Raw genomic sequence first — 27,253 nt, forward strand, 5'->3', positions numbered from 1 at the left:
GGGGCAGCAGGGAGTGGTGCCAGGCCCCGGGTGGGCCCATTGCCACTGAGCGGGCACAGCAGTCCTGCCCCAGGGAGGGTCTGGCACCACCTCCCCACTCCCACCCAAGCAGCTGGTGTGGTCAGGCCAGACGCTTTCCCTCCCTGTTTGCTTTCAGGGTGTTCATCATCTCCCATGCTGTTTGGAGCTGCTCCTGCTCATTTCTCCACTTGTGCCCTGTTCTGCTAAACCTCAGCCCACTGCACTTCTCCCTATTGGGAGCCATGCCCTACCTTCTCCACGACTCAAAGCCGAGGCCGCCACCACTGCCAAAGGAGGCCCGTGGCATCCACAGCTCAGGGAAGAGCTACCAAGAGCTGAAGCAGGAGTGCCTGCGCAGCGGCTGCCTCTTTGAAGACCCTGACTTCCCTGCCAATAATGCCTCCCTCTTCTTCAGTGAAAAGCCACCGATTCCCTTCCTCTGGAAGAGGCCTGGGGTGAGTACACAATGTCTGCTTACCGCACTGTTCTGTGAGATTAGTTAAGGCTAAACAGGAAAAAAAAACCAAACACCTTTTAACTTTTAAGAATGAGGGATGCTTATTTCCTTCATGAAGCACGTACCGCAGTCACTGAGCCATTCAGCAGTAGCCGAGGGCTCAATGAGTATCTCTTAATGCATCCCGCATAACAGTCATTAATAGCACAGCGATTGCCTGAAGCTTCACCAGTCACATGCTCTCAGATCACAAACCCACCACCACCCCAGGTTCCCATGTTTAACTAGTAGCCACAGAAAACTTCTGGCTAATTTCATTTCTTTGCTAATGCTTGACATTTGTTCTCTTTTCCTTCACAGTCTGAAAGCTTCTCACTTAGTAGAAAGCTTTCCTTTGCCGATAGTGATAACTAGAGAGAAAAAGAACAAAATAAGCTTAGAGATGGATCTACATTTTAGCTTCACTTAATCCACGAGAAGCATTCAAATGCCTTAGTGTCTGATTGCTAATGGAGTGCCACTGCTGTGTTATTAAAGCCATTATTCCCCAACGTTTCAGCTATGAAAACCCAGGAGATGGCCCCAATGGCACTGATGCCACCTTGGTAATCCCTTGTCATCACAAATGAAATTAAGTCATCACTTTGAAATTAAGCCTTATCCGAATTTCAGAATAATCTGAAGAATAAATTAAAATTAATAAAGAAGATAATAAGAATAAATTAATTCATTCTCATTGCATTCCTCTTTCTCTTTCCTTGTTAATTTATATCTGAATTAAATTGTTAAGCTAGTATATCTGTCATTGATTTCTAATAGCTCTCTATCTTGGAGAGCTAGAGATTGGTAAGCTGAAGAATGAAAAATCAGAAAAGGAATTCAAATATATTTTGCCCGTGGTCTATAGGAGGAATTAGCAAGGAAATTATCCTAATATGAACAGCCACTGGTCTGACAGGAGCTACATAGTGGAAACAGACAGAGAAATAGAATCACAAAAATAAGGCCTCGCTAAACAGCCTCAGCTTTTCTTAGATCTCCATGTATTTCCTGTACCGATATGTGATAGAGACCCAAGGGATGCCATTTATCTTCCTGTGACTCCAAAGAAACATAGGATTGGTACTGGGGCTTCCTTTCATCTCCCTGAGCATCGCCCTGCCCTGCTTCTAGGCAACACCCTTGAATTGCTATCTCCTGTGCGTGAATGCAGGGCCTAATTCTGGGCCTCGTCCTTTAATGTTATAAAGGAACTGCTTAAAGTATACATACTACCCAGACTGAAAATTCCTTTAAGAATATTTTTATAACTTCCACTCATAAACTGTAGCTCTTGGTTTTCTTTGGTGTAGCAGAGAATGTGACACAAGTCCATTCAAAGTCCTTTAAATTCCTTTTCATTGATTTTCATTTGTGCTTGCTTTAGATACAGAGATTGAATACATTTTCCCATTTGTTAGCTGTACAGCTGTGTAATAGGCAATGAGCCATGAAAGACTCACAATGCTTAGCAGCATTTATATCTATGTCAGTGTATCTCGGTATATCTGCTAACACACAGTTTCCTGGTAACAGCTAAATGCAGTGCTTGCTGTGAGAATCACATTCCCCAGGAGCACTGCTGCTAAAATAAAGCATGTTCTTAAAGATCAATGCTACATTATCAGCCATCATGATACTCATATCTTTTATCACTCCCATCCCATCCACACATGACTGGCTGTATTTAACAAGCAGGTGGGCCAGGTGACAGGGAGGGGCTGTTTGGTTTACCCGTGCCAGGTACACTGGGGATATAACCTCACCGTCACCTCCTCCACAGCAAAGGCAAACAAAATATGCAACCAGCTTCGTGCCCAAATGTGGGACTGGCTTCGTAGGTGCTGCTTTCCTCTTCTGTGGCCGTGTGCCATTTTCCTCAGCCTTCTAAGTGATTCTTTCTTCCCCTGAGCTGTAAGAGCTGGCTCACTGACTCCAGCAGGTGTGTACTTCAGTAGCTAAGTCTGACAGTAGGCAGTGAGAATTGTTGTCCAAATAGAGCACTGATGACAGGAAAGGGCTGACTTGCCCCTTTTCTCTAACGACCACACTCTCCAATATTGAATTCACAGAAAACCACTTATCAGCTTGTGACAGCCAGGTGAACTCATGTGTAGATACAGTACATGCGTCATTTTCACCCTTATCATAGCACTCTGGCAAGGATGGAATAGAGTTGGTGATCCGCCATGCTCCAGGTACTATGGGAGAGTCCCTGTTACATGTTGGATAGGGATGTGTATTTCTCTGAAAGACTGGGCTCACCCACTGCATGTCTTAAATGTGAACTTTGCAGAGGATTCAGGATAGCCATTGCCTTAGAGCAGCACTGTGGGCTCGGAGCCATGGACATCCAAAGCAGAAAGCTTAAGCTGCTATAGCCAGGGTCATTTCAAACACATTCACTAGTGGTCTGCAGATGTTCCACTCTTCCAGTTCACAAGAGAGTTTTGAACCTCTCAGACCTGCGTGAAGGCTTTCAGCAATTTGGAGGTGGGCTGTGTGGTTCAGCACACACTGCCCATTGGAGGGTGACTTTGCCAAGAGAAGCTTACTCATCAACAGATAAGTCATGGCTAACTTGCTCTTGTAAATAGGGAGGTGGCTGATATGATGAGCTGCATGGTTTGCTGTGATGCTGGTCATGTCTTCTGGGCACAGTCACCTCACAGGAAGTGGATGATTACAACAAAATGTACTGATAAGGCATGAGGAAATGAAAAAGTGGTGCTGGTATGCCTTCGCTTGGCTCGCTGGATAATGCTTGCACGTTGCCCGTTATGCAGTGACACACAGCATGATCCTTTTGTACTGCTGCTGCAGTAAACCTGCTCTGACTGTCCAAAAACCACATCTGTGCTTTCTGTTTAAAAATGTTTAGACATGTTGCAAGTTATGTGCATCTTAGCTGAACTCTCAGGCATGACATCTGCAAACAACCAGCTACTCTGTCTAGTGAAACCACTGTCCCCTTCAGCATCAGTACTAGCCCATTAACCATCTGCAAACCCATGGCAAAGCATTGCATGACCTGACAGACCTAAAAGTCATGCTGCATATTTGGGGCATGCCCAGGTTTTGCTGGCAAATATGAGAACAGCAGTAGGGATTAACTGAGTCACAGCCCGGGCTCCTGCAGTAGCCAGTGGCAGATGCTTCATGAATAAGTGCAAGAAGCTGAACAAAACTATCCGCATCCTACTCTGATGGCCTCACAAAATGCACTGATGTGAACCAAGAGTAACCCAATCTCTTTCTGGGCAGCTGTGCAGGTTAAGTGATTGAATGAGCTCTGCTGTTTTCCCTTCCTCTTTTGTTTACCTTTTTCTTTTTTTTGCAAACTGCTGGTTAAATAAAAGAACATCTTGCAACAGGATCTGCAGTAGGATATCAGGGCAATCTGATTAACTACAGGATAATTATTCCAGTGGTATATTATCACTGTTATCTTCCTCTCTTTCCTATTTGATTCAATCCAATTGACAGTTCATTGGAAAGGGGAGAGGGGAGGGGAGGTTTTGCCACTTTTATGTGTTTACCATTGTAAATTTTCTATCCCACTGAGATACTTGAGAATACCCTCCAACCTCTGAGCACACAAGGGTGGGTAGTGTTAGAAAACAACTCCTAAAAACCAACTCTGTAAAACAAACAAGGCTGGAGTCCACTTTTTTTTATTTCCTTATTTGAGAAGGAAATAGACTATATAGTGTTTGACAGCCGTAAGGCTGTATTATGTGCAGGTAAATACAAGACATAATACTGTGTTTGAAGTAAACTGCCAATTGTAGGGTTTCTTTTTCAGCTGTTGGGGAAAAAAAAGCAAGCATTAGCCAGGCCTGTAGCTTAACTTTGGGATTCTGGACCAGGATGTGCTATGTTTTGACAGTTGCCTATGGGTGAACAAAGAATGGCAGCCTTTCATTAGCAGCCAACTAATTAGGAGGAAATGAGGATAGCTAATTCTTAAATTGCTCTACACTACAATTAATTAGCGAGGATTCCCCATCTAGTTCTTTGTGGTGGTTACACTGCTCAGGAAAACATGGTCCATGTGCAGAGAGTGCCTCACATCTGGGTTCAGAGTGACAGCAATGTTTCCTGGCATGTTTTCAGTCATTCTGTGTCTCACTCCCACTCTTCCAGGACATTGTCAAAGATCCCAAGTTTATCCTCGGAGGAGCCACAAGAACTGACATATGCCAAGGGGATCTTGGTGAGTGATTCCTCTGCAGTCTGTGTAGAGCAGCAGGCATGTCTTTACAAGCGAGGGGATGTAGTCCCTCCTGAACTGATAGGAGCAGTCAGGATGGAGCCACCTCCCTTGCTGACATTGCCCATAACCACCTTGTTGGTGGCACACTTTCATCTTTGCCAGGGATCATTCTGGTGCAGTGGGATTCAAGGCCAGGGAAGGATCACCATGCAACTGTACTGGGAGCCCAAAGGAGCTTTACATCCCTTAGCACTTCCCAACTGCACTCACTGGTCACAGACACTTCCTGGGGACACACAGGATCACTTTTCAATGGGGATAGCAGCTGTCTACGACAACATCTCCCCTCATCCTCACAACATATGCTTTTCCTCACAAATGGAAGAAAATGAAGCTTTTTCTTCCCCCTTCTCAATTCACAGGTGACTGCTGGCTATTAGCTGCCATAGCTTCTCTCACACTGAATGAGAAAACACTCGCAAGAGTAGTCCCGCTGGATCAAAACTTTGGGCCGGGTTATGCTGGGATTTTTCACTTCCAGGTAAGTTGAACATCTGGCACGGCATGACAGCATTTTTGCTCAGTTGATCGTTGCATGTTGTGGTTTGCTTTGTGGTGGGAATGTTGCTTATTCCAGAGGAAACTTCAGAAAAATTAAGATCGCTGAACTTAATTTGCTGTTTGCATTCTGAGGAACAGCCTTTTACAGGCATATATGTGGCCAGTCTCTGTGAAGAGAAATATGGCTTTACAAATCATTTCTCATTTTCCACCCTAACCTCTCTTAGGATATGAAGTGTTATAGATTAATAAAGAGTTTAACTGTGTCCTCCTTCAGACCAGCCTAGCATGGCATAGTGGGAGTAGATGGTTTATCCTTGATTTCTGAGCAAGCTTTTGATTGTCACTAACTTATGCCTAGAAGCACTGAGACATCAAATTCTTATGCTCAGGAAATGACACGCTGTCAACCAACTCATGTTCCATCCTTTCTAAATAGTTTTGGCAGCACAATGAGTGGCTGGATGTTGTGATTGATGATCGATTGCCCACCTTCAAAGACCGGTTGGTATTTGTGCACTCAGCTGAACACAATGAATTTTGGAGTGCTTTGCTAGAGAAAGCCTATGCCAAGTAAGTCTGGTATACCACACTGTACATGCACTGTTCATTATTTGTACATACGCTATACACAATTCAAGCTAACAGCTTCTATCCTGTTTTTCTTATTATTTGCTGCCTCCCTGATATGAAGATATTATGTCTATCCTTTGTGATAGACATCCATCTTCCATCAGATCATTAGATACAATCACAGATTACAGCAGTAGAGCTGGATCAAAGCCTGAATCCTACCATTTGTCTCTGCTGAGACTCATATGATGGTTCTGGCTCTCTCTAGATTTGTAACTGATTTGGGAAGTGACAAGCTGCTGATATCTAAAGATATCAGCCCTTGCCAACCTGAAGCCTGGGACTAACATAAGAAAAGCCCCAGGCCTTAAGATATGGAGAATCAAATGAATTAAAAAGGTTCCCAATATAACTCACATACCTCCTGGGTGTGTTCTGGGACACTTCTCTTAATCTCAGTGCCCTTGCTGTGATTTTATACGTATGTACAAATGGATATCTTCAAAGTTTTGAAAGCATGTCTCACGTTAACGTGTTTTCCAGGCTGAATGGCAGCTATGAAGCTCTGAAAGGAGGCAGTACGATAGAAGCCATGGAGGATTTCACTGGGGGAGTGGGAGAAATGTATGAGGTTAAAAAAGCTCCTGACAATTTCTATGAAATCCTAGAAAAAGCTCTGAAAAGATCGTCAATGGTGGGCTGCTCTATTGATGTGAGTAAGAAATGGGTTCTGATTTTCTCAGCTTAGTTTTGTGGTTTCTGCATTGAAAAATATGCACTGGATATGCCCTGGACTTTGTAAATAATAGCTATGAAATTATAGATATGTAATATTAATGTAACTCTAGTTTAAAAGTTGTTTAGAAAAGAAGATTCAGCACATTTCACCAGGTTATGGCCACAGTATTTAAGGCAATAATGACATTAGTATGAGAACTTGGGGAGAGTGAACTTTATATCTTGGCTTATGTGGTCACTTGACATTAAAACTAGCCATAGCTTTGTGAGAACTTAAAGGTTCCAGAGACTAAGTGGCACCTCTTGCAGTCTCACCACGAGAAGAGATCTATTCACATTTTTTTCCCCATATTTCAGACCAGCAGTGCTGCCGAGTCAGAAGCCAGGACACCCTTTGGCCTCATAAAGGGCCATGCTTACTCTGTAACTGGCATTGATGAGGTATGTTCCCTCTGGCTTGTGTCAGCAGTGCAGGGCAAGGAGGAGTTTGGTCATAAGACAAAGGAGTGCCTACTACCCTTAAGAGATGGGAGGAATTATCCTGGGGGAGTTATTCAAATTCCCATCCATCTTTCCCTCCCGCATCTCCTGTAGCAGTGCATCTTTAGCCTAGCTGTTACACCAACTTGTCCAGCTTATTCATGCTAGAGAAGACTTGCTCCCTAGCTAATGACACTCAGTATTTTCTCTGCTTCCTTTTACTGCAGGTGAGCTATCAGGGCCGGAAAGTGCAGCTTATAAGAATAAGGAACCCCTGGGGACAAGTGGAGTGGAACGGGCCTTGGAGTGACAAGTGCGTGCACTGTACCATATACACTCACCATGCAAAAAATCAATCTGCTACTCTACATCTCGCTTTCTGTAGATGCAGTAATTTCACAGATAATTAAATTAAGGATTTGCGTATGCTTAACAATATTACTGTCACAGTGGCATGTCATCCTCAATATTTTCAGGGCTGCTCAATTAATGGGATGCTGTCCAGATTATTTAGCTCCTGAAATCCAGTATTAGCAAAAAGCATGCATTAATATAAATAGGATAAGTGAATTTTAAGACACTCCCCAAAATTACATGTTTGAAGTGATTTTTTTTTTTTTTTTTTTTATTTTTATTACAAGCCTGTCCCTGTAGTACTTGTAACACAATATCCATACTTAATCTTACTGCAGATGAAGTTAAAACTGATATTGTATCACCCCCTCTAGTTGCATTTGTGTTCTGGGTTTCTAAACCCAGGAATAGCCAAGATCCTCGAGGTGAGATTTAGACTGGATGTAGGAAAAAAAGGTTTTTTTATGATAAGGTTGGTAAAGCACTGGGACAGGTGGACCAAAGAGGTGGTGGGTTCTTGAAGTCATTCAAGATCAGGCTCGAAGGCAAATCCCAGCTACTTCAGCAAATTTATCTGCACAGAGCAAGGAGCCTATTTGGTTCCCATTGAGTCAACTTTGTCAAAATGTCTGCCTGTGGATAACAGATTTAAAGAGGAGTGTGACTTACAGAAATCTTGGCGTTTACTGACTGCCACATTTTACCTACCTCCAATGCCTGGCAGCAATCCCAGCACTGACTGCAGAGAATAGTTCAAACAGGATGATCTCAGGGAAGTCTGAGGGATCTTTGTCCCTGTCCTGCTTCCAGGTACATTAGCTGAGTCTATGCCACTAGATGAAATGGTAGTGGGGTTCATGAAACCTTTTAAAGGCATCCATATTTGTTTGTGCTGCTCAAAGAAAACACGTCTGGAAGAACAGCAGCTTGCTGATGTGTCCAGCCCATTGTTCTGAGTGAGGAGAAATTAAACACCATATACTCTGCTGAAGCTGTATTCAACTACTGGAGTTGGACTTGATGACAGAGTTGTATTTGTAATCTGTGTGGGTCCCCTTCCCACTCAGGATATTCTTTCTAACTCAGGACACTCTATTGTTCACAGTAATTCTTCATTTTGTTTTCTTGCAGCTCTCTGGAGTGGCGTTTGGTCAGCCCATCAGAGCAGAAGCGCTTGGCTCAGACAGCTCTGGATGATGGAGAATTCTGGTAAGCCACAGGGTCTGAGTGTGACTCCAGTCAGAAATCAAGGCACAGGTGATCAAAATAATTGATTAGGAAGAAACTTGAGTGATCAAATGCTCAGTTTCCTCCCAGTAGAGAGCAGGTACTGCATGCTTCCTGTGAGCACATGTATTTTATTAACAAACAGCTTTTTAAATATCAGTTTAGTCAGTGGTATTAGCATATTTCAAATACTGTGTGTCTCCCATGGCTGTAATATCCTTTAAATCCTTAACAGGAATGCAAGCACACAAGGGAGCATTGTATTGCACTGTATGAGCTATGAAATGCCTCCAGGGTTGATGTTAGTCATACCCTGGAAGAGAAGGGGGCACGTAGAAGAAATGCTACTTGTTACAGAAAGTACAAGAGCTCCAGAATATGTGTGAAATGATGGAAAGGTTTAAGATGAAAGGAAAGGGGGGAAATTGTGGTAGCAATTGCTTTAGAAGTGTGAAGTATTCTTCATGCCAAATCCACTATCTCAGACAGAGCAGATGGCTGACTTGCACAAGATTCCCTCTCCCACCCTACCCCATGTCAGCCATGCCATGCTCTACTGATGCCGTGTCTGGTCATATTTTCTGGTGCCAGATGCTTGTCTCTTTTACACAGAGATAAATCTAGAGAGATATTAAGAACCACTATCCCAAATCTTTCCCATCAGTTCACTTTAGGCTTGAAAGGTGATATAATACAGATGACGAACAGCATTTAGTCACATAAAATGATCTGTTCTATACTCTGATAGCTCCTGATGGAAGTAGGACCAGTGACTGATCTGATTACTTAAGCATCTTTACACATGATCATTATTAGTTATTTTGCTACTGATAGCTAAGTATTTCCTCAGAAGGTCAGCAAAATGAATGAGGTTCAGCACACCCAGGAAAATATTGGTCTTCTTCATACAGCATCTCAGACACTGAGAGCAGAAACAAAAGCCATCGGGAATGAAGTTTTCCATTAAAGGGTTAAGTGGAATAAAATCATATGTAAAATATAATAAATTCTTCCAAAACAAGTCAGACAAGTTTGAGACCAGCTGAAGTTTCCACCTAGTCCATCAGAGTTGTTTGTTCTAATGCTTTTTGACTTTTGCATATTTCTCTAAGGAGTGTTTGTCTGTTTGCCCTTTAAAAGACACACCTTGATGGTTCCCCCATTGGGATAAGTATACAGAATTTGCATGATCAATGACTGTGGTATACTCCTGAAGACATGGATGTGGTCAGACTAGGAATAAGATAAACAGAGCTGCTTCTGCCCTGCTTTCAGTTTGTTCCTATTGCTGGCACAGTTTAGATGAGGAGATGGAGCTTTATTATTACTTCTGTAGCTGGGGGACCTTCGGCCAGCCTGTTCACCAGGACTTCTGGTGGTGACTTGGGTTGCCTCCCTGGACAGCTGGAGTGATCTTTGTGAGATGCTGCTAGAAACAGTGTGTAGCAAAGTAATTCAATTTCTTCATCTGCTTTGCAGCATGCTTCCAAAGAGCCCCAGATTGCCTAGAATGGCCAGGAAATTAGAGGCAAAGATTTTGCTACACTGTATCTGTAATCCTGCTGTAATGTACTGAGCAGCATAGTAAGAATTAACAGAGGCTGTGGCATGCAAGGCTAGCAATATATGAGAACAGCTGACAAGAAAGAGGAAAAATCCCAGGGATTCAAGTTCTACTGTTTCATCCCTAACTGAAAAAAAATGTTGTAAAATATCCCATAGCAGGTGTACATTATTGACGCCATAGTTTCTTACACAGCAGAAAAATGGAGCACGCTCTCCCCATGAGCAGCACTGATTGCTAGCTGAGTCCTATCTGCCTCTAGCACAGATATACAATGTGGTCTTGAAGAGCTCTTACTTTCCTTCTATTCTATTCTTTCTGTTATGCATTAGTCACAGGAGAAAAAGGATAGCTACAGGAATTTGTATCAGGAGGGAGCAGTTTCTCTGCTCAGTCCCTTTGCCCGGGGCTGCACACTGTGCACAGCTGGGTGCCTGCCTCCAGCTGTCCCTTTTCCTGGCTCTTTGCTCAGCCCTGAATACCCAGCTCCCCAGCCAGAAGGTTTGTCATTTCTTTTCCAATTTACTTGCTAGTTAAATCCCATGAATTATCTGCTTCTTAGCATGCTGAGTAGGCTAGGTTCAACCTATCCAACATAGAAACTCAAAAATGATTGTATTTTGGCATTAACTTTTCCCTTTCAGTGATCGCATGTATGTATACACATTGGGTTTAAAATACATGTACTGCGATCTGTATGGCGCTCCAGTAGCGTCTGTTTCACCTTCAAGGGCTGGCTGGTGTCTTTACTCAAGTCCAATTATACTTTTTGCCCCTCTGTTTGATGCATGTTTTTGCTAAGACATCCCTAGGCATCCATAATGGAGGAAAGGGCAAGAAACTTGAGCCAAAGAACCTTACCAGAGGCCCAAACGCTATTTTAACTGTAGTGTAGACAGGCTAGCTGTACCACAGCCTGGCTAATCCATCACAGTGTGTCAATTGTAGTGCTGCCATGTGGCTGGTGTTGAAAGCACAGATGATCTGTAGGCAAACTTGGCTCCTCTATGGATGCCTGCCATCCTTTGGTTGGTTCTTTGTCAGTATGGATCCAACTCAGCATTAGGATCTGGAAGTCCAGGGGATAGAGTTAGTTAAGGATTTTTTTTCACAGTTGGTTTTATGCCAGTGTCTCTTCACTGTATCTTACACTCAACTGTAAATGAATAAAATTGGGAGAGTAACAGTGTAAAAAGAAAGGCGTAAGAGATGTCAAAATCAAGCTATAACAATAGGGTTGTTTGTGTTTCACACCACAATGAATGAGAGCTGTCTTTTTCCTCTGTGGGCATCCAGCTTATCTTCACGGTCACTGGAGCTATTCAAATCCATGTGAGCTGGGACCCTGGCGTGTAAGTGCTTTTCTGGGTGTCCTTCACTGAAGTGAATAATTGTCCATTAATTCCCATGTCTTTCATTCAGGATGAAGTTTGAAGACTTTAAAGTGCATTTTGATAAAGTTGAGATCTGCAACTTGACTCCAGATTCCCTGGAAGACAGCACTGCCCAAAAGTGGGAGGTGACCATCCATGAGGGGAGCTGGGTCCGGGGATCCACTGCAGGAGGATGCAGAAATTTTCTAGGCAAGTAAATACTGCCTTGAAAATGACAGGCACAGAAGCCCTTAACTTCTCTCAGCCACCTCTCCTGTTACCCTAGAGCCACAACTGGGGAAATAGGACAGACCAGCTGAGTTTCAGCTAGTAGAAACCAGCCAAAGGTACAAATACAGTCCTAGTTGAGACTTAGGGTAAAAAAAACTGCTTGCTTTGCTCTCAAGTTTGTTGGATCTGATTTGTCTCTCATTTACATTTGTACAAGCTGTACCAGCTCTAAATAAGTCACTTAAAATGCAGCAGTAAGTGTAAAATGAGACAAAAATCCAGCTCAGCCAGCATGTTTATGTGGCTCTTAAGTAGCATTGTGGATCTGAACTGTGTTACTCGACATTGGCACCAGTACTACAGAATCAGTGTAACTATGTGAACAAAATCCCAGCTGACAGCTTTGTTTAAAACACGGTAACTTAATAAAATATCAGCCCTAAAATCTTTTCTACACCTAACTCCACAAAGGACTTTGGGATTTGGCTGGTTTTCTGCAGAGTCGAGTGGAAAGAAGCACGACAACTGATGGAAAAATAATTCTGAGCAAAACTTCAGCTTAATTGTCCTCTTTGTTTACTTTGTGTGTGTGTATGTGTGTGTGGTTGTGGTATTATTCTGAGGCGAGAAATGTTCTGGTGTTCTTTACTTTGGCAGACACTTTCTGGACAAATCCACAAATCAAGCTGCATTTGACAGAGAAAGACGATGGTCAAGATGACTGCACGTTCATAGCAGCACTGATGCAAAAGGATCGCCGTAAACTCAGGAAGCTGGGTGCTGAAATGCTGAGCATCGGCTACTCCATTTATGAGGTGCTCTATTGCTTTTACAGTGCAGTAGCCACACCATCAATACTAGCATCTTTCTCCAGATTGGTAATCCTGACAGACATCAGATATTTTGGGGACCCTTCTTTCTCCCTTTCTTGGTTACATCAAGCCCTATGGAGTATTTTGAGTTGGTTAGGATGGTGTCCTTTCAAAGGAGAATCAAAGGGTATCCAGGGTAAACTCCTTAGCCCTGTGACTGGGTCATTCCCCTGCCTGGCTCCCAGGGAGTAGATGTTGCTTCTTGTGAGCCTCTTTGGGCTCATCATGCACAGTGGTTCCTGTCCCTGTGTTAAGTTTGGATTAGAAAATCTTTTGAGGTGTGTTCTCCATCCAGAAGAGGACTGTACTCTGTGACACCTCACCCGAGATTGATATCTATTAACAGGGAATGTTCTAGCCAGAAGGTATTGCCCTAGTGTCCCCTTAGACTGTCTTCTGGGTGGGAGAGAACCATTGGTAATGTGTCCTGCCAAAAAGCATGAGACAGGTTCTGTGAGTTCTTGGGCAAGGGGGTAACAGACAGGGCTGTGCTGCATCAGGTTGCTTGGTGCATGAGTGGGAAGAGGGTGGGTGTAGCCCTCAGAATACCACAACCAATGCAGCTCTGCCTTGAATCCCCTGTAGAGCCCTGGTGGAGTTGAACACTTGAGCAAAGATTTCTTCAGGTACCACGCCTCCAAGGCTAGAAGCAAAACCTACATCAATTTAAGGGAAGTGTCTGACAGATTCAAGCTGCCACCAGGTGACTACATCCTTGTTCCAACCACATTTGAGCCACACCAGGAGGCAGACTTCTGCTTGAGAATCTTTTCAGAGAAGAAGGCCATCACTGAGTAAGTCAGCATAAAGCACCAGGCCTTTTGGTGCTTTCCTCTGCATGAGGCTGCCAATTCCTATGACAGAACCCTGTTATGGGAGGCTCCTGAGGGCTTTTTGCCACTCTGCAATTTTTATTTGCTTAGTAAGGAAAATAAGGAAAGGTCTGAAAATGGGCTTTTGGCCTGCAGTGTGCCCTCCAATGTGAGGCTGAACTCAGTCAAGGCTCATCTGCCTGGTTCCTTTCAAAGTGGTTGGGAAAAATCCATCTGCAGTTGCACTTGCCCATTTTTGCTAAATCTGGCTCTTTTGGAGAGGAGTGTAGAAGGTGGAGAAATATGGCTTGCCATGGTGATTCCAATGGAAGTTTGCAGGGAAAAACAGCTAGCTGCCTGCTGCTGTTCAGTAATATGTGGCTGCAATAGTGTTTGGTTCCTCTTTGTTTCCTCACAAAGTTTGCCCACATGACAATTCTGTATGGAAAAGAAAAAATACTGAGGAAAAAAAGTGCACAATGAATAAGATTAATTCTTTTGCAGACAGCATGCACAGAGGCTGTGCCCTCACCGAGTCCTGCTTAAAATCTGTTATAATGGCTCATGCCAAAATTTGAACTGTGCAAAAAATCTATCTGATTATTTTGGTCTAAGCATAAGTAGTTCAGTAGAGAAAAAAAAATATGCAATTTTATCTTTCATCTCTGGAAAATGTAATGAGCAGCCTTGTGCCCTTCCCACCCCAAGCAGACATTGAACGTCTTCAGATACTGAATAAGGTTTTGTTTTCCCCAGGGATCTGGATGAAAACGTTGCCATTGATCTTCCCGAGGTAAGACTACAGAGTTAAAATAGCAAGAGGATAGCTCAGTGTAAGCCAGCTCACACTGCTTTTACTGTCTTCGGCTAAAACACGTTCATTTCCCAGGAATGTTCCACAATTGCCAGCTTTGTGTGAGTGACTGAAGCATTCAGTTCTGCTGAATATGGTAAAAGAGCTATAACAATCAAAATCACGGTCATTATACTTCTGCTGCTGCTTCAAGGCAGTCAGATTGGCCAGAGGCTGCTGTCAGCCACCACAGGTGCACTGAAAGTGCAAACTCAGTTAGATTGGGGTTGCACGTGGCCTTTCATATCTGTTCAAATCCTGTTTATTGTGGGAAAAATAAAAGGCATTCGAATTTCCACAGACCTCTGTTTGTTTTGAATACAAACCTACCAGTATCCACAGGGCTTGGAAGGAAAGGCTTGGTACACACGTGTGCCCAGTGAAGAGATTAAATACTTTTTGTTCCTAAATGGCCTGACCTATCTGCTGATCACCAATTGCAGCTGAATCCAAATCAGCTCCTGTTTTAGTATTTCCCTGCAACTAATCTGCTGATTGTGGTGTGAATTCCTATGCAAACAAGAGAAACCATGATTCCATGTGGATCTCTTTATTAGAAAGCTTCTCCAGAGACCAGCTAGCAAGTGTACCCCTTCATTTCTAGGATCTCAAAGCCATGTTCAGGGTCAAAGTAAATCTGTCCAGTATCATTAAAGGAATGCACCCAGACCTGAGTAGTACAAAGTGAGGAACAGGCACATGGTAAAAAAAATACCGTTATTGTAAGATATACTTCGCATCCTCTGATGCAAAGAGGGACTGTGTGCAGGAGAAACACCATGTTTTTACCTACAGTTTCTTACTGTGGTTGATATTGCAGCCTCCAAACCCAACCCCAAGTCCTCAAGAAACTGAGGAAGAAAAGCAGTTCCGGGCACTGTTTGAACAGATCTCAGGAAAGGTGAGTGCAAAATCTTTGTGGTTCATAGCAACACTTAGGAAGGAGGAGGGAATTCTGCTCCCTCCCAGGGCCAGTTGCATTTTGGGGGCAGTGTGCTTAGCTGTAGTGTGTCATTTAGGCACCAGATGTCACCATGCCTTATACTTAGATGTAGAAGGACACAGTTCCTGCTAAGCAAACAGGAGGTTCAGAACTAGAACTCAAGCCCTGAGAGAGCCTACCTGGTTCAGCGTCCAGCTGCATTTTTCTTTCTCTTTAAGTTAGTGGTTCCATCTTGAGATTGCTTGCAGACAGCCTCATGCGCAGCAGCACGTCTGTATTTTGCCAGCTGATTTTTAGCCTTTTCTGGGTTTTCTATGGTTCTCCTTTTCTGAGGTGCAACAAAGTGCAGATAAATAGGATGGCATTTTCTGAGGTTTTTGATATGTCTTATTCTAGAAACACTCAAGCAACGGTTGCTTCTTTCTTTTTTATTTGTCTTTTTTCTTTTTCTTTTTTTTTCCCCCCTATCTTCAGGACATGGAAGTAGCTGCAGAAGAACTTGAATATGTTCTAAATGCAGTATTACAAAACAGTAAGTACTAATAATCTCTGTAGTTGCTCGGTGGCATGCAGTTAAGAGCCATAAAGAACTTTATAAAAGCTGCTCTTAAGCTCCCTTACAGATGGAAAAATAAAGGCTGTGTTACTAATCCTGCATGGTGTCCTCCAGCCAGGGCAGAGCTGGAAAAACATCTAGTCTGTGATCTAACCACTTGATTGCCCTGCCTCCAGCATGATCCATGTCAGTTCCATGAGGCTAGTTTTACACTGCATTACTGTTCTGCTCCAGAGAGACTGGGAGTGGGACTAGTAAGACCTGGACATAGTTCATGGTGCTGCTATAGGCCCTTTGTATAACAAGAAACAAAGATAATATTTCCTTTTATGTCTTCAGTTCATACCTCCTCTATCTGGACTGTGATTTCCATGCAGTGTGGGCTGTTGTCATGTTCCAGTGAACGGGTCCTTCCACAGTGAGGCCTAGCAGCCAGCTATCGGAGCTTATGAAATCCTGTTTTCTATTATGGAATTGTAAAAGGCAGATTTGCCCAAATGATTTCTTTCTTATTATTCTCCCTTTCCAGGAAGGGACATCAAATTCAAGAAGTTAAGTCTCATTTCATGCCGAAACATCATTTCTCTTACGGATGTATCCTTTTAAATAAGTGCTTGTGACGCTGAACAAATACTGAATGTAATTGTTCATAGCAGGGCCTGTCATGGATATTGGAAATGAGTGTGGCAGTGTCATGTGAGAACACTGTCCACTGGAAAGGAAAAGAAAAAAGAAGTGAAAGTTGTATCCTGATTTTGCTTTAGAAATTCAGGGTAAGGATCTTCAAGACAGACCATTTTCTGTCTTGAGATTCTTCAAGCTGAACTTGTGGGTCAGATTTTTCTGTCCAAATTTAGGTATTTGTGATGGAAGTGTCTACATCTATGCTGGCTTTCTAGACTTCTGTAGACAGTGAAATGGGTGGTGTCATTATGCTTGTTCTGGACGTGCTTAACTGTGAGAAATGCGAAATGATGGTGCAGATATTAAATTTGACAAATCAGAGCCCTGGTAGATGTCCACTGGGTTCATCCTTTGCAGCGCTTTGCTGCCTGTTGAATTTAGTATGGCTTCTCTTCAGGTAGACGAGTTTTTGGTGGTATGCTTTTCTGACAGCTGATTTTGTTACAAGAGGAAAACCAGATACAGTTCTGACAAGACAATTATCTAACATTTGAGTTTTGTCCTGCTTGCTCAGCTTGTAAATTCTTATGTTTTCCTTCAGTTGCTCAAGTCCATGATGGCAGTAACGTGCTCTCAAACACTTCCAATACAAAACCAAAACAAACAAAACTGTATCCTATAAAAGCCATGCCCATAATATTAATATTTGGTGCAGACCCATCACTATGCATGTGCAACAAGAGACAATGGACCAGTCCTAAATCTCCTCCCTTAGAAACCAAGCTTCAGTAGGGAGCCATTCCATGTTCACCTCTCATCCTTACATGGTATTGGAGCAGAACAAGAGTCTGCATTTGACCCTGGTGCATGACAGCTCCTACTACTTAGGTTATAACCAAATAGTTTCCATGATTTGCAGTGCTTCCAAGAAAATCTCTACATCGTGTTGAATTAATGGGGAGATATCTCTTCATCTGCTTTGGAAGCATAAGGAATGCAGACACAACCATCCCATTCTGGTCATGACATTTAAAGTACACTGGAGGAGCGAAAGGATGCAAATGGAAGCTTGAGTTGATGCTTGCAAGTCCATTCCATGTCACACACCATCAAATTCCCTGGTTGTAGTCACCATGCAGCAGTGTGGATAGGAACAAATCTTGATATGACACCCGGAGGAAGAATCTGGCTGGATACAAAGGCAGACTTTTCATAGGAATGACAATGTCCATGGAACTTATGGGTGCCCTCAGTAATATCACTAGTATAGATGCTTAAACAAAAGCATGCTATTTAAGGGAGAGCTTGGCACACATTGGCCATTGTGAAGGCCTGCTGAGCTAGTGTCCAAGAGCAAGGGCTTTGTCTTGAAAAGTAAGATGGAAGGGGAAGAGGAATACGAGTGAGGGGACTGTCAGTAACTCAGTACAATAGGCATTAAGAAGACCCTCACATTTCAGGAATAGTGAAGTCCAGGTACATCTTGTCACCACCTCTCAGCACTACTTTACAGACTATTATTTCAGACCAGATTTTGTCAGCCTTCCCTCACAACTCTCAGTAAATCTTTGATGGAGTCACTGCAGTAAAGCCTCATCTCTAGATAACAATACTGAATAACACATTGGTTGACTAACTGCTTCAACTGCAGTAGCAATTTGTTTTAATCAGGTAATTTCATTCTCTGAATCATTTATATCACATTTGCATCCAAAGCTGTTCTTGCCTCAGAACAATCTGTCTTTCTTATTCCTGTGGAGCCTGCATTGTTCAGCTGTGTTTTTCTATCACACTGTGTTCCCTAAGTATCACAGCTACAGCCATGACTGTAACTGCTTGATCTGCACCTCGTGATAAATTCCGCATCAGGTTCAGTGGCACTAGGCTATGTAATGTTATATGTTTAAAGAAACAGCAAATTCATCTGGAATTTGCACCTTTATGCAGTGTGTCATATTCCTTAATTCAGATTACCAGACCAGTGGCAACGGGAAACTGGAATTCAATGAGTTCAGAGTTTTCTGGGAAAAACTGAAGAAATGGATAGTAGGTGACATTATGCATTGTATTTGTTTCTTCACGTTAGAAGCTATTTCATGCCAGGCTTATTATGCACATGCAGACAAAAATAGAGACAGGGGTGTTTATAAGCCAGAAATTTTAACTCAAAGCAAATGTTTTAAAAGTATACTGCTTGTTTTGGATCATCAAAGACATCTTTAGCTTTCCATGATGCTAAACCTTAATGGTTTTCTGGAAATAAAAGAGATTTTTATAAGGAAATCAAGTATGTTTGGGACAAAGAATGTAGTGGGCACTACCAGGGAATCCAATCGAAATGAAACTTAAGGAGTTTCCATTGCAGGAGAAGAAAATGATGGTTCATCACTAGTAGGAAACAATCATAAGTCACTGTATTTCCATTATTGATCTCTCAGTAGTCAAAAGTACTGAAGTCTGGGAAAGTTGATTCCAATTTTAAACACATTTCCCTGCCGCTGTATATGGCAGTAAAAAGAAGCAGACTTTCAGAATCAGGGCACAGACTGAATATTCAAATAAAAGCATCATAATTGCTTCCTCATGGCCATTAATAGTTTTTTTCTGAATTCATACTTCACCCAAGCATTCAAAATATGCAGCTCTCTGCTTCTCGTCTGTGCCATCAGAAATGGCAAATGCTTATTCTGGGTCCTAATGTCATACCTCCTTTATCAAAAGATGCATTGTTTTTTAATAAGGAAGCTTGAGGAATTCTTGTCTTCTGTAAGAGGATTGCACATATATCTGATAGAAAATTTCAAACAATGTAAAAACATCTCTATTTAACTCATATTTTAAGGGAGATTTGTGTTTGTCATCTCATTAAAAGGATGGATTTGAACTCCAACTTAATCATTCAATACTTAGGTCAAAATTAAAGCCAGTTGCACCAGGTATATCATAAGATATCATAAGTATCATAAGATACACCAGGTGTATCATGAGTATCATAACCTTTACATCCACAAGCAAAATAAGGGATAATCTCAATTTCTTGTTAAACAACATGTTTCTACCTTCAGAATTACAGAGAAAAACACGAAAAGAGATTCAAGATGCTGCCTTAGGAGAAGGAAGTTAGAAGACAAATAAAAATACATCCTTCTCAGATGAAATTACTTCTTAAAAATCACAGAACTCTTTTTATGAGGAGCACTTCATTATTTCTGAATGCTTGGGTTTGGCAGTACTTGTTTAAGTTTCACAACAGCCTGTTCATCTGACAGAGAACTGGGTCCCAGAATTTCTTCTCAGTTACTGCAGATCAAGCTAGATCTAGTCTAAAGTCTTGTCAGCTTTCTCGAGTGCTTATGCCACACAGAGATAAGCACCTTGCCTTTGTGTGCCATTTCTGCCTTCCCTTTCATGTGAAAATACTGAGCCTTCCATCTGCTCCTTTCATAACAGAATATCTTTCTTCGATTTGACTCTGATAAATCTGGCTCCATGTCCTCCTATGAGCTTCGCAGTGCTCTCAAAGCTGCAGGTAAGACAAGCACCATGAGCTCTACAGGTAAGACAAGTCAGGCATATTTCCTGTAGGCAAAGATGGTTGCAACTGATGATGCCAGCTGGGCACCCCCTAAATGCAAGAAGCACTAAGTCCCATTAACTGGTTTTCAACATTCATTAGTACAGATTTGCAGATTCCTACCTGTTCTATGAGGGTGCTCATTTTTCCTTTGTGTGTTTGGGAAGGATACCAACTCAACAACTACTTGCTGCAGCTGATTGTCCTGCGATACTCTGATGAGCAGTTCCAGATTGATTTTGATGATTTTCTAAACTGCCTAATTCGCTTAGAGAACGCAAGTCGTGAGTATCTTCTTCTTCCTCTGGAATTTCTTTGCCTTTGAAAAAGAGTAAATCCACTTTTGGTTGCCTTCAAGCATATTGCATAATATCTGAGGTGAAGTATGTATATTCAATGGCTAACATAAAATAGCTCTGTTTAGAATCGGTTTTTAGAATAGCTTTTCTCCTGTAAAGAGAAAAATGCTCTGCTGCTGATGGAAAATTTCCCCATGTGAATATAGCCAGCTTCATAAACTCCACAGCAATGCAGAAGGCATGTAAAGAATGCTGGCAAAGTCTGTGTTGTGTCCTTTTCTCGTGGCTCACCCATTGGACTAGTGGTGCCCAGCCTGTTTTTAGCCAAATCTCACTCATAAAAATATGGAGCAGTTGTGTGTCGTGTTGGGTCCAACCCCTACTCTCACCAGTACTCAAACTCACTGTCACAACTTCCCTCTGGTTTCTTTTGGATTGGCTGAATCCAGGCACCTTAGTTCTTAGGTCATTCGCACGCAGTGTCTCACTTGTTCTGGAGCAGATGCAGTAGAGACAGGTAAAAACGGTTGGATATATACTGAAGTGATCATCAGCATGGCTCCAAACTCAGCACAACTCAACTCAGTGAGAATCACAATGAAGTTTACCGGGTGATATGTTTCACTTTTTGTTTTTTTTTCTCTTTACTTCCCAGTTATGTCCATGACAATAGAAGCATAGAGTACTAAGAAAAATTAGATAAAGAAATGCAAATTGTTTGACTTCATTTCTGACTATCCAAATCTGAGTGCTTAGACATTCACACCCATTTGATTCCTGATGTGAGACTTGCACAGAGGCCTGAAGACAGCAAGACTTTTCCTCTTGCAAGGGATTCATTTTTCAGAGCAGCCACCACCACTCAGCAGCCTTAAGCATCCAGACTTTGCGCCAGGCCCTCCCTGTCCTAGGCACAGCCCACAGTGGGACAGGGAGCTGATGCATGAATATGAATGAAGCGTATTTATAGCTCTGGTGTCCTGTTTTTCATTTCAGGAGTATTCCAAGCATTGAGTGTGAAAAACAAGGATTTCATTAACCTGAACATTGGCGAGGTATGAACACAGCTTCATAAACACCAGGCAAAATGATGGGGCTTCTCTAGAGCTCAGTCCTCACATAAAAATAGGAGGTTTTCTATGGGATGCTTCAGGTGAAATCTGTGTTTGTGGCAGAGACTGTCTGCCAGAGATTTCAGCAGGGCTGTGATTTTACAGATAACGTCCCCATGGTGCTTTTTCTTTCCTTGCCCCATTGCAAACAGACAGCTTTCCATCTCCCCTTCTGGCTTTTCTGCTTTTACCTTCCTTGGGTGCCAGCTCACGATGGGGGAAAGGAGAGGCAGCAAACAAGGATGGGACATTTTCCTCCCTGTAAATCACTCAGGAGTTGAAACCAGCATCTCAGTTAATGTGCATCCTCAGCTTCTCAGCACAGGCTTGTTGTTTTCTTTGTGCTCTCTTTGTCTTCCTGTTGCACACATGCTCTGTCTCTCATCTTACACTCACCCGAAGTTTCCTGGGGCAATGCACATTGAGTTCCCTGGCACAACAAATGTGAAAGCTCATGTGGGCTGCGGTAAAGGAAATAAACACAGTGCTGTTATTGGCATCCAGTGCTCCAAGAGCTCTACCCTCTTCCCTCCAAGCACAGAAGTAAATGCTGGAAAGTCCTGCTTGCATACTAGTCTCCATGTAGCAACAGGACATAAAAGCCAGTGAACAAAGATCCCCTTCTCTGTGTGGGGTCAAATCAGAGTGAGGCGGTGCTTTTGAACTTTGCTCTTTCATTTGGGGAGGCAGTTGAAGGGCCTGAAATTACTTACTGTACATTTGATCTTTGTTTTCAATATTAGTTCATCAACCTGGCAATGAATATCTGAGGAAGTCGGACTTGGATGCCTTGAGTTTCTTGTGCCATCACTGCCATGACTTCTGCCCCAACAGCTGTGATGCCCTTCTCATGCAGACTTCACCAGGAGCTTTATTGCGGAGGAAGGCTCACGCTGCTCATCTTTCTGGTCTCCAGCCCTGTTGTGTTCAGGAGTTCAACAGTCAGATCCCATTTTGTTTTTATTTTTGATAAAACCTGTCGATGGGTTTGTTACTGGGAGAGATATTTGGATGGGGCACACACGCCTCTCAAGCAGACTGAAACTGATGCCTCTGAGTAAACATGGTCTTTCATGAAGTAGTATTTAGTTTCAGCCCAGCTCAGACTGCAATGATTAAGCATCTTTATTGCTGCTTGGCTACAGATTGCTGTAAGATGCTTTTAAAAATATAAGTTTGCATAAAATTTTGTTCAATTTGGAATTTATTTCCAGGCCTGCTGTGAGGCTACATAACAAGCCTCTTGTTGCAGCCACATTAATTTCAGTCTGCTATTCCACGAAGGGAATGGATGGATGAAAGTCCATCCCTGAATATGTACTTAGGACATAGATCCCTGGTCCAGGCTTCCTTAGAAGGATGTTTATTTAAGCTAAGACCTGATGTTCATCATTGATTTAATTTAGAGAAAAATTTCTTGCATCTCACTCCCCTCAATTCCTCTTCTGTCTGGACCATAGCAAGACCCACAAGCCAGAGTCTGCACACAGTTGCACACAGCTTGGCTGCATCTTCAGAGACACACATGGCTCAGGAGACAGTGAGCTCTTGCTTGGGGACATCTTCCCCCACCCACAGTCAGGGCTTTTATCCCACAACAACCAGGCCTCCAGAAGAGCAATTACAATCATATTATATGATCTAAATGCTACCAGTGGTGAGGCTCTGATCTCTGCAGCTATTGCTATTTTGCATTTGTCTCTTGCATTGCATTATTCATGTGATGTTGATAGTCAGTGCTGACTTAAAAAATAACAGTAATAACAGCCAGGAACTTAAGAGGTCTTCAATGGATTTGTTTCTATGAATATCTTCATAACTTATGTCTATTTTATAATGAATCAACTGTCTGGATTTGTTTCTGAAAGCCTTTCTTGCAGCAAAACAGATGGCCCCAGAAGAGCTTTGTATTCTTTACTGTCCGGGATCAGTGAGACAGCCAGGGCTCTACTTTCTCTAGATTTAGACCTACTGAGCAATTCTGGAATGAGAATCAAGCTGCAATAAAGATGAAGCTCAAACTACCAGAAGAAGAAATAATGAGGATCATGATGGTTAAAATACCCATTTCTTTTCCCAAAAATAGCAATCTGGTAACTGTATAGAAAATGCTCTGGAACTAACTGAAAGCTGACAGAAAGGTAGTGGTTGCAGTATGCAGCCAACCGAGGTACTCAACCCTATGGGATGTATTGATTTTCAGATGTTCTGGTTGCATGTGCTTTCCACAGCACTGGAGGCAGCTGTCTAAATTTGTGCAAGTTTGCATTGGAATCTAGACTGTCCTATAAATATTTAGCCACATTCTTGAAACTCAAATGAATTCTTAGCTGGTTCACTGTGTGAGCTTGGATGTTGATACAAATTTATTGTAATACATTTTCATTCTGAAGCAATATTCACAAGCTAAGCAGAAGACACTTCTCCATCTCTGGCTCCTCCACTGTAGCTTTCTGTTTCTCTACACAGAGCTGGGGGTGTCTTGGAGAGATCAGGTTTAATAAAAGAAAGTGATAAATACTGAAGCTAGAGCAATGGAGCACAAGTAAGAACCTCTGCATTTAAGTGAAAATTCATGCATTTAAGATGAAAACACCCCAGCTTGTTTTCTGCCCACTCAGAGTAGTTACCTGCTGACTGTATCACAAGGAATCTGGGAGTTAATGCCTGAATCCTTTGCAAACTACAATAAGGCCCTGTTCTGAAAGTGAAAAGCAACCTTGGGAGTCGGGGCATCTGAAGGTGGAGGATTGTATAATTTCCTGTTGGTATGAGCTTTTATTCTGCTGTTACATTGCTTGTGTGAGTGAATGGGTGGGCGAGTGTAAGATGCTTGACTTCACAGCCCCGTCAGAATGCGATAGTCCCATACAGCACTTGGTTCTCAAGCAGGAAGGCAGTCCAATGCCCAGAAGCAGAGCCTTGGGCTTGCTGGCTTCCCTTTATTTTAGCTAAGGAGTTTGAAGTCAGATCCTTCTGCCTTCTGTGACATGAGGTATAGACGTGTTTGGCTCTGCATCATTACAAGAGCTATGGCAAATCACTTAGGGTGGTCTGGAAGCCGTGAGAGCTATACATTCCCTAATGTGGTGCACACAGATCTTGTCAGCAAGTACTGGCTCATGCTGGGAGCCCTGCTTCTATGTTAATGGCTGCTTTAATGGGAAACATCAGATGCATTTTTCAGACATATTTCTGGTGGAAAAAAAAATCACTTAGCCACAAGGCTGCAATTTGAGCATGTTCTTCTGTTCCCTCTCAGAACAAAAACTGCCTCCCTAAAACCTGCTGCTGAAACCTTAGGCCAGATGCTGGTCAGAGCTGGCCCACCCACCTCCATCATCAGTTTCTGATGTAGATTTTGCAATGGATTTTCCAGTCTCAGAGGTTTCCTGCCCTAGTCACATGAGATACAGAATCATCGAATCATTTAGGTTGGATAAGATCTCTCAGATCAAGTCCAACCATCAGCCCACCGCCACCATGCCCACTAACCATGTCCCTCAGGGCCACATCCAGACAGTTCTTGAACACCTCCACATCTTCTCCACTATTTTGGAGAATAAACTTTTCCAAATATCCAACCTAGCACAGAGAACCACGAAGAACTGCCATAAAAACATAAACTGAAAAACAGCAAAACTTTCTCCACACAGAGATGGAAGCACCAAAATTTGGAGCTCCTATGTGGACAGGATGCTCAGGATGCTATGTGGGCCTCATGCTTCTTTGCAAAGCTCAGTGATGCCCAATCTTTGGCAGTGCCACCCACCTCCAAAACATCCTGTTTCTGTCACACGTCCATTCCAATGCCCATGAGGTGTGATGTTGGTCCCCAGACTCTTGATCCACCAGCACAGGGGAGCCTGAGGCACGGCAGGGCCAGGAGGTGTGGGAGAGAATGAAAAGCAAGGCACGGGCCTACTGCTGGCACCAGCTCCTTCTTGTAGTGCTGTGGCGTCAGGCGGGAGAGATGCTTAGAGCGATGAGGCCTCCTCCCCATTTGTAATAGTTGTGGTTGCTGCCAGCCATCAAAATTAAATATTTGTATAGAGATAGATGAGTTATCTCCATCATTTTCATTTCAACTGCATCATCTCCTTGTCTCTCCCCGGAAACATCTGAGTCTTCATGCTTTTCAGCTTGTGGCAGCGCATGTTTTGGAAGCACATCAGAGCGCTGAGGGTCATTTGTAATGTTCCCAGTATGTCTAGAGCTTCATCATTTTAGAACTGAATTACAAATACTTGCAGATCGAGGTAAACACAAGCTGTCAACTCTCGCAAACAACTATCTTTTGCACGTCAGCCACTTATAAGGACAAGTGATATTATAAACTGCCCTCCCAACAACTCTGTTTTCATCTGTTGCCCTTTACGTGGCCCTCAAAGGGATGTCAGCACTAATGAGCAAGGCCACCCGGCAGGGAGAAGGCCTGTGTTCTCCCAGAGCATTGTCAGACCAGGAGAGGGCTGGAGTCTGGGCACAGCCGCAGGCAGCAGGACCCTGCTCACTCTTCTGGCAGGCGGCACTATGGGACGCAGCCCTGCCCCTGCCCTGGCAGGGAGGGCAACACCAGCATCTTGTGACAGTTTTATCCAGTTGCTAAGCAGCTGGGGACACAAATAAAGCAGAGACGAGCTGCTCAGAGGGAAAACTGCTGCATTGTTCTGGAAGATTCCGGGCCTCCCCTGCCCTCCTGGCCTGCTGGGGATCCCAGCAGAGCTCCCTTTTCTGCTGGGGAGCATGGATCTGTCTCCCCGGCTCTCCAGATGCTGCTGTGCCTGATCTGCAGTCCAGCACTGGGCACCCAGCCCAAGGAGGGAACAGCTGGGACGCAGCTTCTGCTCCTCTTAGTGGTAAAGTGTTTTTTTTGACAAGCATTCACCTTGTCTGACCACCAGGATGGTCAAATCACCTTTAAATCCCATTGTATACCTTCCACCATTACTGATATCTTGAAGGCTACCTTGTTTCAGGGCTCGGCAGAGCATGTGCAGCGCTGGGAGCTGCAAAGATCCCTATCAGTAAGGCACAGTGTCTCAAATCACAGTGCCCAGAGCTGGAACAGGAGATCCGGGCTCAAAACCATTGAGCAATTTGAATCACATGTACCTTTCTTCAGCATCTCGCAGTCAGTAGACAGGTGGCCTTTCTGCATGAATTTGATACCCAAAAGAAAGGCTGTAAGCCATCCAGGAATTAATCAGTGGTGCCTTTAGAGAGATGCATTCTTACATTGTGCATCATGCAAGAGTGGCATACGCCATACCTCATCAGGACACTGCAGGACACAGTGCTGTGTACCAAACCCATTTACTGTATACAGGAGCACTGACACAAGTCTCCTGGGCTGCAGCCACATTGCCCTGCAGTCCCTTAGCTGCCCTGCAGCCGGCTGTCAGGATAGACAGCTCAGCACCCACTCTGGCTTGAAAACAGATTATCTGGGGCCACAGAGATTGGATTTACCATGTCTGATCCCATTCGTTTCCTAGAGGATGTGCTAGGTGACCAAAATAGAAATGGGGTCAGCAATTAATAGGGTAGCTCTCAGTCACTGTCACCATATGTTGATGGGATGGATGGCTCTTTTTGCATATTTACCTGATGAATAACTCACAGGAAGTTTTAGCAAGGACATAGGGCAAGGAGAGCAGAGGCAGAAATGCTCTGAGTTCCTGAGAGCTGGAGAAGCCATTGTACAGAAAGTAAGTGCCATCTTCACAGATTCTTTCTCCAGTGTGAAAGCATGAATAGATCTCTTCCCATTT

The 27,253-nt window shown here is 43.2% G+C and overlaps 1 protein-coding gene across 2 annotated transcripts; it reads left to right on the forward strand.

Annotated features, from left to right (window-relative positions):
- Window positions 1-25,537, forward strand: CAPN9 (calpain 9). Of its 2 annotated transcripts, XM_015857950.3 has the most exons (20): window positions 17-476; window positions 4,664-4,733; window positions 5,156-5,274; window positions 5,734-5,867; window positions 6,411-6,579; window positions 6,963-7,046; window positions 7,313-7,398; window positions 8,571-8,648; window positions 11,653-11,813; window positions 12,492-12,649; window positions 13,292-13,500; window positions 14,275-14,311; window positions 15,192-15,272; window positions 15,789-15,846; window positions 16,400-16,464; window positions 18,472-18,540; window positions 19,945-20,023; window positions 20,236-20,352; window positions 21,364-21,422; window positions 22,223-25,537. In XM_015857950.3, exons 1-20 carry the CDS (start codon window positions 264-266, stop codon window positions 22,247-22,249), a joined length of 2,073 nt encoding a protein of 690 aa, XP_015713436.2. In that variant the 5' UTR covers window positions 17-263; the 3' UTR covers window positions 22,250-25,537. The 2 variants fall into 2 exon arrangements, with proteins under 2 accessions (XP_085397467.1, XP_015713436.2); XM_085541341.1 differs by lacking the exons at window positions 15,192-15,272; window positions 15,789-15,846; window positions 16,400-16,464; ... (3 more) ...; window positions 21,364-21,422; window positions 22,223-25,537 and adding an exon at window positions 14,408-15,170 and having other exon boundaries at window positions 1-476.
- The last annotated feature ends 1,716 nt before the right edge of the window (window positions 25,538-27,253 follow it).

Source organism: Coturnix japonica, chromosome 3 (assembly GCF_054131305.1).
Source record: "Coturnix japonica strain WE chromosome 3, WE-NBRP24, whole genome shotgun sequence".
Lineage (NCBI taxonomy): Eukaryota > Metazoa > Chordata > Aves > Galliformes > Phasianidae > Coturnix > Coturnix japonica.

Excerpts from the sequence above, each read along its gene's own strand:
- CAPN9 (XM_015857950.3), top strand. The coding sequence starts at position 264 with ATGCCCTACCTTCTCCACGACTCAAAGCCGAGGCCGCCACCACTGCCA. Across the intron at positions 6,580-6,962 it reads TGGTGGGCTGCTCTATTGAT|ACCAGCAGTGCTGCCGAGTC; the intron begins GTGAGTAAGAAA and ends CCCATATTTCAG. Across the intron at positions 11,814-12,491 it reads AGGATGCAGAAATTTTCTAG|ACACTTTCTGGACAAATCCA; the intron begins GCAAGTAAATAC and ends TTACTTTGGCAG.